This window comes from Bactrocera oleae, chromosome 3 (genome assembly GCF_042242935.1).
Source record: "Bactrocera oleae isolate idBacOlea1 chromosome 3, idBacOlea1, whole genome shotgun sequence".
Classification (NCBI taxonomy): domain Eukaryota; kingdom Metazoa; phylum Arthropoda; class Insecta; order Diptera; family Tephritidae; genus Bactrocera; species Bactrocera oleae.
Genome location: NC_091537.1, coordinates 166,132 through 176,421, shown reverse-complemented (window position 1 = coordinate 176,421; position 10,290 = coordinate 166,132). Strand labels below are relative to the sequence as shown.

General features: G+C 31.8%; 1 protein-coding gene across 1 annotated transcript; it reads left to right on the top strand.

The window, feature by feature from the left end:
• The first annotated feature begins 3,721 nt into the window (after positions 1 to 3,721).
• On the top strand, positions 3,722 to 5,432 carry LOC106614960 (uncharacterized). Its single transcript, XM_014230915.3, has 2 exons — positions 3,722 to 3,936; positions 5,042 to 5,432. Exons 1-2 carry the CDS (start codon positions 3,832 to 3,834, stop codon positions 5,213 to 5,215), a joined length of 279 nt encoding a protein of 92 aa, XP_014086390.1. The 5' UTR covers positions 3,722 to 3,831; the 3' UTR covers positions 5,216 to 5,432.
• The last annotated feature ends 4,858 nt before the right edge of the window (positions 5,433 to 10,290 follow it).

Sequence of the window (10,290 nt, the reverse complement as noted above, 5' to 3'; positions counted from 1 at the left end):
TTATATGTATATAAAAACAAATAAAACCACGTCAATATAATGTACAAAGATGTATGTATGGGTGCAGGTATGTATGTATGAACGCATATATTATAGTATCTATGAATAAATGGGTATGCATTTCGTCCGTAGTAATGAGCTAGTATTGTGAAATTGTTATTGTTGCATGTTGTTTACTCAGGAACAATAACAATAAACCCAACGACACCAACCAAGAGTCGCTCAATATTGTATAAACAAACGCTGGCGCTGACACCGAAGTCGAATTGGACGTCAGCATTAACGCAAAAAATGCGCTTCCATTGCTTTCGTCACCGACGTACGCTGCCGTTCGTTTGCGGTTGTTTTCACAAAAATAAATGTACATTCATACATATGGGTGAATGTAGATATTAATGTGCGTTCGCATAAATATGTGTGTGAATCTGCACACATCCCCATGTACGTACATTTATAATGCTCTGCATATGTAAGTAGGTGATTGCTACTTTTTGTTTTGACTACGCGTACACTGGCTTTGCCTGAGTCACCTCACCACTTCGTCGCAGTTGTACGTATTTTAACGACTCACGAACACAAGTGCATTTGCATCGTCAGCCAAACAAACAAATAGAATGTGAAAGGAAATAGCAAAAATGTACAAACAACAGACGGTGGCGGTTCAGTAGTTTGCTTATTGACATCGTTTTTGGGCGCCACGACTGAATCTCAATGATCACGAATACCTGTATAATGTACTTATGTGTAAATCAAGCCCCAACCGAATAAAGAATGAAAGTTATTTATTAGTTTTAGTTTTTTGATAGGAGTACACGTGGTCTGTTGATAGCTTAGCTGTGAAAAGTACATTTACATATGTTATTACGATGAAAGTAACTATAGTGAAATCAAAATTGTTCGTTTTCGGTACGTTTGCTATGGAAAGTACCGTTATGTTATTACGATGAAAGTAATAGTGCAAATCAAAATTGTTCGTTTTCGGTACTTTGCTACCTAATAACAATTGGTTGCATTGAGTAAAATGATTTATTGGATTGGTGATGAAAGTGAAAGAGAACCGAAAATCATGTTGCTCCATTGTTTATCTCTTCATGCCAGTTCACACACGGACTCTTTTTCGCCCAAAACCTGTTTATTGTGGACGAGGGGATGACGAAGAAAGACGAAGGGACCGTTCCGCTCAAGGTCGGGTAGCACGCTTTGTGTTCTTGTTCGTAACAGCTCGCTGTTACACATTTCTGCATTCGTTTTGATATGCAATTAGGTATATAGTAATAGAAATATTTTGGAAAATTATGAATACGAATAAAAATAAGAAACTCAAAACTATTTAATTTAAATATTAAATAACATTTAGCAGTATTAAACATAATAATATATATACCTGAATTTTAATAAAAATGGAGTAACTTTTACATTTTTATATTTGCCTAAATATATTAAGATGGGTTTATATTAATTTCTTTTAAAGGCAAAGGATAGAAATCGAATATCATTTTATTTAAAACAAGAAATATAATTAATTCATGAATGTTTTGTAGTAAATAGAAAAAATTACGGGTATATACCATACTTCACGATAGATTAGATAGATTCTCGTCATAAATTTGGCCTTGAAAATATTAATAGCGGGTATGTAATACATTACATGGTGGATTAGCGAATTTCCTTTATAAGTTTTTCCTTGAAAACATTAATATCGGGTATTATAAATATTGTTCTATCCCATTCATGGTAATTCCTAGTGAGCAAAATGTGAGATCACCATCCCAACATCTAAGTGAAATACGCAACACGTTCTAAATGTCGTATAGCCGAACCGCACAATCATTTGAGAAAATTTTATAAAAATAACTCGCCTCGAGTTTGTGGACTTTTTTCGCTCGTGTGAACGCATAGAACGACATCAAAAGAAAATTCGCCGATAATGAGCGACAAAAGAGTCCCCATGTGAACACCGGCTTAGGGGTTCTTACATATGTGTATACATTTGTGTATCAGAAACTGCTGATGGGTTCACCAATACACTTACATTTTTTATGTCAGTCGTGACGGACAGTTTACTTGTCAACTGAGTGTCACCACAGACAGTCAAATGAATAGTAAAATGACTGTCATGTTGATGGTTGTAAAAAAACGTTTATCAACACTAATCATCACTTTTCAACACTTATTTCAATGCGCAAAAGCAACCCTGTCAAAAAGGGACGCATAAAACGCCATATATGTTACTCAACAACTGCGCAAAACAATTTTATATAAAATATTATATATAAAGAATTTTTCACTTGTGATAGAGTTACAGTCATAACTGGCAATTTTCAGCTTTGATGGTTTTATGATCAGCAAAGACTCAGGAAAAGACATGAGAGTGAGCAGTATAGATATATGTATATTGAATCAATCCCGAATATCCATGTGTTAAAGAGAGATGCAAAATCACACACATGCGTTTGTTTTCATCAGTTTTTGCACAAGGCTCATAAGAAAATGATAGAAACTTTGTTCTGCGCGCAGACAAAATTTTTTCAGCTGTGACTGTCATTTTATCGGTCAGATGACTTTCACTGTTCTTGTAGGGATGTACCTTTAGATAACTTTAACATCTTCGCCCGTCTATTTGATTCTGTAAGATTGGGCTTACACTATTTTGTCATTCAAATAATCTATTGGTGTCTCTCGTTGCGTTAACACGGGCGACACGACTCCATCAACTCGAGTCGGGCAATTTCCTCATTCCCTTTCATATAACATTCCCAAAAAATTCTTGTACGTATTGCACAAAAATAGTTTCCATTGGCAAATTTTTTTTATCATTACTCGCCCTTTTCTAAAACTTTTCTATTATATTAGAAATTTGTATAATTCCGAAAAAAACTTCGCTTAAAATATCGCTTGCTCGAAACCGGTTTTAGACCCATATTCTGTTGTTGTTGTTGTTATAGCGGCAGAGTTTTGTCGAGTTGCCAGTCCTTGGCCGGAAAAAATTCGGATCCGTTCCGGTTACGTAGATCCGACTGTTATATATTCCCAATACCCAATACCCGACCCATATTCTCTCAGGCAAATATGTTCAGAATGATCCGTGGAACATTTTTCGTATACGCGATTTTTCCATTTTTTTGGCTCCTTGGAAATCAACCCGCTTTAATATACATACTTATGTATGTATGTGCATATATACCTAAGTCAAACACCAATGAAGATAACGGAATAAAACTTTGTAAGGGGGCAACTAATGCCTTTAAACTTTGACACCACGTACATATCTAAAAATGAAATCGAGCTATAATATTTCAAGTCTCAGGTTGGAACCTGCAAAAATTTTTTATACAGTAAGGCCGCTGTGTGGGTGGACCTTAGAAGAAACCTCACCTCCTCCACTTAATGTTTATGGTAAATACTCAAAAGTAATTTTTTTCTGATTATTTCAGTATATGCAATAACCAAACTCCCAACAGTATTAGAAATATACACTACAAGCATACCAGTGTTGTACTATTGTATAATGCATACCAATGTGAGGTAATTAGATTTTCATTTATTTACGATCTGCGAAACCGAAATGTATTTAATAAGGCAGAAGTGACAACAAGCTGAATCTCTATTGTAGCTAATTATAATATTAAAAATACATAAATACAAATAAATATATAATATATAAAAATCAGTTAAACAGTATTCACTTTTGATTACTATCAAAATATTTTGAAAAAATCCAGTTCAGATTTTAAAGTCACTTAAGTTATTGTTTTTCAAAATTATATTACTTTCAAAATTAAAAAGTGTAAAACATTGTTTTGTCTTGTCTTGTAATCATATAAAGTGAAAATGAAAGCAGAATGGTCGAAAGCGTTTATAGTGCGGCCACGCGATAATTTGCAGTCACATGTTTACATAAAACAAAAGAAATTCGTACCATCTTACGAGAATGACGTAGGTTCCGAAATTTCATTTATACGCAATCGAGATGAAATTTAGATTTTATCATTTAATTAGGCTTCTTAAATAGTGAAGTTGTTGTAAAAATTTGACACTATAGAAACCAAAAGTTTACCTGATGTATCCTGCTCTATGGTTCTTGCATGCTATGTACGTATGTGGACGTAGGAGTATGTTATCATGGTGAAACCAAAGAAACTTAGATAGTAGAACCAAAAAAATGTTCATCATTCTTTTTTGAGGTTAATATAATAACAATTTTTGCACTATTCCTTCAGCAAGGTATTACTTTTATAGAATAAGTACTTAAAGACCATAGGAGTATGTTATCAAGGTGATACATTTTTTGGATCTGTGATTATAGGACAAATTTCGTACTTATTCCTTTAGAAAGGGATTACTATGATAGAGTAATAATAACAAATACTTCGCAATATAGTCGAATTTATTATGTTTGATGATCTTAAACGTTTTGTGTCAGGAAAGAATGTTTGAAATAGGAAGGGGAACATGTTTATTAACTTCCTTAGAGAGGGAGATTCAAGGATTAACACACATTTAATAAAAACGCAGTTTTAAAATGTACTTTTCGATGTACAATACATAAAAAGAATTATCTTTAAATTTATAGGACCATGCACCGATAAACTAATTTAATTAAATAGTTGCTTTAGTAGTAGTGGTTGTTGCAACAGAAATACGAATTGAAAGGTCAGATTGCCAAGTGATATTATATAAAACTGCAGATTTAAATATACATATGTATATTTACATAAGTATATGATAATTAGCTCTAGAAGCTTCAGGGAACATTCCTTAATACCTATTTATTTGCTTTTAGGCTTTTTAAAGTGTACCACATGTACCTAATTACTTATAATAACTATTCATTAGGCAAAACTATTTCTATACTTTCTCTTTTAATCAGAATTCATGGAATAATTAATTTATATTAAAACGATTCGAAATTACGTCACTGGACCTCTTCTAATTTCACTATGGCACATTACAAATGTGCATATATATGTACATATGTATATACATACATTTCTATATTATATATTATTTTTTAATATTTAATAATACTTCGATTTCACAGCCTTGTCCTATTCCGATGAACTGGCTCATGGGCTGGGAGTACGCACGTATTTGGTTGCGTGAGCGGGATGATTATATTAGTGCACGCCTGCGCAAATCCAAAGCAAAAAGAATTAAAAACGATTATACCGCTTGGCTACTTAAACGACAAATCAAACCCAAAAAAATCAGCTAGCAAATGGTTTAAAATACACGAATCTTAGTGAAAGCAACTTATTTTGATTTATTTTCAAATTTCCAAATTGTTTGTTAATTTGTTTGATTTGTAACACATATTTAAATTCTATAGACATGATAGCATACATATGTATGTATACAAATATGTATGTACATACATACATACATGTATGTATCACCAGCGATAAATATTAAAATGATAAAGCTAATTAAAATCTTGTTTGTTTATTTAAAATTAAACATCAAAAAAATTTTTTTTATTTCCCACCTTCTCATCAAACCGCATTGGTATAGTCAGAGAATGTTGATGAATAGAGAAGGAGCAAATGTTAGCTGTTCTAAAATGTTAATTACGATGAAGGAACATCGAAAACGCGCAAGTTCGAAAATAAAATTTCACCACAACTATCAGGGTACGAAAGGAACTACACCACTCTATAAGCAAAATGTATACACATGCATATGCACAGATGTTCTTTGATATGCGCATAAACAAAAATTGAAATAATAGAAACGAAAGTAATTGACTTCCGACAAGAAAATATAAATAATGAGGGAAATAATATGAAAATATAATTAAAATATCATTCAATAAAAAAGGGTTATTAAAAATAAAAAATAGTATATAAAAATATGATAGGATTTGAACTTAGGCAAAACATTTCATTGCAATAAGGAAGTGTGCTATACAAGTAGCACCACAGATGATATTCAAGCTACTTTGTCTAATCTGTGAACTGAAACAGCTATTGTTGTTTACTTGCTTCAATGTTCATATGTCTATATGTGAATATTCTTGAAATTTTTTTATTAAATGATATTTGAATTCTATTTTAATATTATTTCCCTCATTATTTATATTTTCTTGTCGGAGGTCAATTACTTTCGTTTTTATTATTTCAATTTTTGTTTATGCGCATATCAAAGAACATCTGTGCATATGCATGTGTATATATTTTGCTTATAGAGTGGTGTAGTTCGTTTCGTACCCTGATAGTTGTGGTGAAATTTTATTTTCGAACTTGCGCGTTTTCGATGTTCCTTCATCGTAATTAACATTTTAGAACAGCTAACATTTGCTCCTTCTCTATTCATCAACATTCTCTGGTTGTGTCTATTTATACCATTTCGCACATTGCGTGGTGTATTTTTATTTTTCGAAGTTATATTTTTCGATGTTCCCTCATGTGGAATTACAAATTAGTACTCAAAAAGATTTCAGTTAACATTTGCTCCTTCTCTATTCATCAACATTCTCTGGTATAGTTATACACCCGGTTTCAGCGGTTGGATTAATCTGAATGACCACATACTTATACATATATTTATATACAATAAATAAGTAAATGAAAATCCTTAAAAATGATGTGTATTTCTCTTTGCAACAACCGAACTTTTTGATATCAGTACAAATGTGTTGTATTTAAAGTTTCGTACACAAGAGCTTTGCGATTTGCTTCGCTTGCAAACATGGATTCCACAAAAGAGTACATATTTTGGTAAAGTAATGTCAGAGAATTTGCATTCTCTGATATAGTGACTTTACGTATGGACCTTTGATATAAAAATGTTGTACATTCATATGCAAAATATACATATGTACATATATTTGATTTTGTATTCAGTTGCAAATGCCAAAGAGTTGACTTAAATATTTTTCTGCTCTAACAAAAACTTTACTTGTGGCCTTTGGATGATAGTGGCGTATTTTGGCAAAACTCGGATCCGCCAACGCAGCAAAAGCATAGCCCTGATGGTGCCGCGTTGTTGGTATTCATTTTTCACATTCCACATGCGAAGACGGTGCCTAATGCACTTTTCCATTTTCTCGCTGTTGTTAATCAAACGTATTCCGTGTCCGTTGTCGCAAGTGAATTTGGCATTTTAAGTCTCCGCTCATCAAAATGCTGGAATTTGTGTTTTAACTGGTTTGGTGCAACAATTACATTAATAACGTTGCATTGCACAAGTAACAAAATATATATGTATATAATATAGTGCTCCATGTACAAAGTAAATTTCACAAATGTTGGATGTAGCAGAAACTAGAAGAAATTGCGATAAAGGCATGTAATACTTATACAAAACAACCTAAAAATTACTGGAAAGCTGTGTAAATGCAAAGGAAAGTGAATGTGATTGTCGGAAAAAATGCATAAATTATACGGGTAAACTGAGCTTAGGAAAATAAAAATATAAGTGAGTGTTTTGACAAATAGATAAAATTATATTTATAAGCGTATGTGTATATAACTGGCAACAATACAAGTTCTTCGTCAGTTCGCCATTAATTTTTTCTAGCTTTGCCACGTCATTTTGAATTCGAACAGCAGTCATCATTCTGTGTACATACATACATGTATATATATCATACATACATAAGTATGTGTGCTTGAACATAATTTATAAGGAAACATTCTTACTTGTTTGTAAACATTTTTACTTGAGCGAAATCTAACACATTGAAATAAATATAAATGGACCAGTGTGTTTTTTATATATTAATAAATAAGTATTTACGTATTAACATATGGCCAGTGGCCAGATTTCTTTAGTCTCGTACCTGGTAAATAAGTAACTACAAAGTTATCATTGCTGTAGTAAAAATTATTGAAAGGTCTACAAATATCTCACAATATGTTTATATGTACACACATAATTACTATTTCGTGTATTATTGAAGTTTCTCTTTCTCGTTTTTTTTTCGAATATACTTTTATTTAGTTCGTTTCGCTTACCTCGTAACTCCAGTCGAGCAGTTTGATCCCATTATCCACAAACCACGATTTGGTAATTTTTGTAGTGTGTTTCAGATCGCTATCTATATATAATAAGACTTGGAAGATAGAGATTGAGTCCTCCAAAATATCAATATAATATGTAGTGGTTCACCTTTAAATTTCATTGTTTGACATACATATATAGCGATCCTTCACACCAACCTATTTGTCAGTCCATGTCCATGCGTGCCCATCTGATCCTGTTGAATTAATTTAACTCTAATCAAGCTTTGCGATGCTTATCACTTAAGAACAGCTTTTTTACCATCAAGACCTTTTAGACTTGAGCCCGTTATTTTTCAGGTATCTTCATACTATTTTGTCACTCCACAGCGCTCTTGCTACAAAAGTGTCCGCCCGCAGAAGTTGTCTCTAACTGTTGCACGAATTTACATGCACGTAGCTGTTCTCTTTCGTAGCACTGTTAAATTATTTTATTGATAAGTCCAACAAAAATGTTAAATTTTTTCGCGATTTCTCGGTAAGAAACATAATTTTTTATATCTTCCAGCACGTTGTACTTTAAAGCAGATAAAGCATATTTGCTCATAAAGCAACTAAACTTTTACACGCCATTTCTGTTTGGTTCGATACCAGCTGGTAATTAATGCAACGTTTAAGAATTTACAATCGAAAGATATTGTCTGACTACTATCAAATTGATGAAATAACAAGGAAACTCAAATTACATATATTTGTGAACACTTTTGTCTATTACTGTATATACATATATGTATGTATATTAGGGTAGGTAAAACTTGGTACTCCGAAAAATTGGTTGGTAAACACCTCTTAAAAACGCTCTCCAAGTATCTATGCGCGTAATTGTAACGGGAAGGTCCTCCGCTGTTTTTTTTTTTTATGATCAGATGGAAAGATTCATATCTCGCTTCCAACTACTTTAAAATATACTTCGTTTTATAGGAAATTGAATGCTCTACAAAATGGTTTCCTACGGTGTTTTCGTAAACCTAACCGTTTAAAATATATTACGGGTCAAGTTTGACTATTTTAAGGCATCATAAAAAAATCATCATTTTAAATTGCAAAGTTCATAGTCTTGTACTGGTAGTCTCCTATACAAAACTTATCTCTATAATTTTTCGATTAAGTTACGCGTTTACGACGCTGAATATCAAACATCAATGCCTATCAAAGGAAAACACAAAAAAACAAAAAGGGAAAAAAAGACCATTTCTGGCAGAGCAGAAAATTTTCTACAAAACTATAAGCTTTGCAATTTAAAATGATGTTTTTTCATTGAGTTATAAAATTTAAAAGAAAAAAAAACAATTTGCCTTAAAATAGCCAAACTTCAACCGTTTATATCATTAAAATGGGGTCTGTTTTTACATTTTCTATAAAAATTTACCATAGCAATGTATGGTATATACTTTTTATACCATCAGAAAGTAGAAATTTCAAGAAACATAAAGTCTACTGTCTTTAAAAAATTGAAATTTTCACTTTAGATCTTTTAATTGAAAATTAGGGTGTTTTTCGAGTTTAAGTCAAAGTAAGGTTTTCTGCTTAATATTTTAAATATGAAAAAAAAAATACTGTGTATGTGGGCCATAGGAATGTAAGTGTACACCAAATCTCGTAAAAAAATATTGTTTTTTGTACAAGATAAAAATCAAAAATGGAGAAACCTGGTTATTTGAAATTTTTAAAGGAAGTTTGAGGTTATGTAAACATATCTGTATATATGTATGTAAATGTTATAAATACTTTCATTACTTATAACATTGCCCCATACCTTTTTTCTATAGGACTCGTGATTTTGCCGGAAATCTAATTAACTCGCTTTTGACCTTTAAAAACTCAAGCACGCTCTTCACCTTCCTTTTCCCGACATCGGTATCCCGTACATTATTTTTCCTTTAATGTTTGTTATTTTATACTTCTTTTCCAATGGATTCCATTCTACTATGATTTGTTTTGTTTTCAAAAATTAGATTCCCGAAAAACAGTAAACAGAATTATTAAACTCTTTATATATATTATAGTATGTGAATACATATGTAATATGGATATTTGCTTAGAAAAGTTTGCGTAACTTCTCTGGTTAAGACAATTTTTAACCCGTTGGTTATGATAGAAATTGTGGGCTATATAATTTTATAAACATTTTAGACTAGTGAGAGGCGCAAAAAAAAAAAACAATATACAACAATAAACACATATGTATCTTATAATCAGTTTATCTAACCACCAAAATGACATCGTTATATACTGGGTTATATACATAAATATGTATGTTAGTATGATAGAACGGGACATATGACTATTA

Coding starts and splice junctions, on each gene's coding strand:
- LOC106614960 (XM_014230915.3), top strand. CDS start 3,832: ATGAAAGCAGAATGGTCGAAAGCGTTTATAGTGCGGCCACGCGATAAT. Junction 3,937..5,041: donor TACCATCTTACGAGAATGAC/GTAGGTTCCGAA, acceptor TCGATTTCACAG/CCTTGTCCTATTCCGATGAA.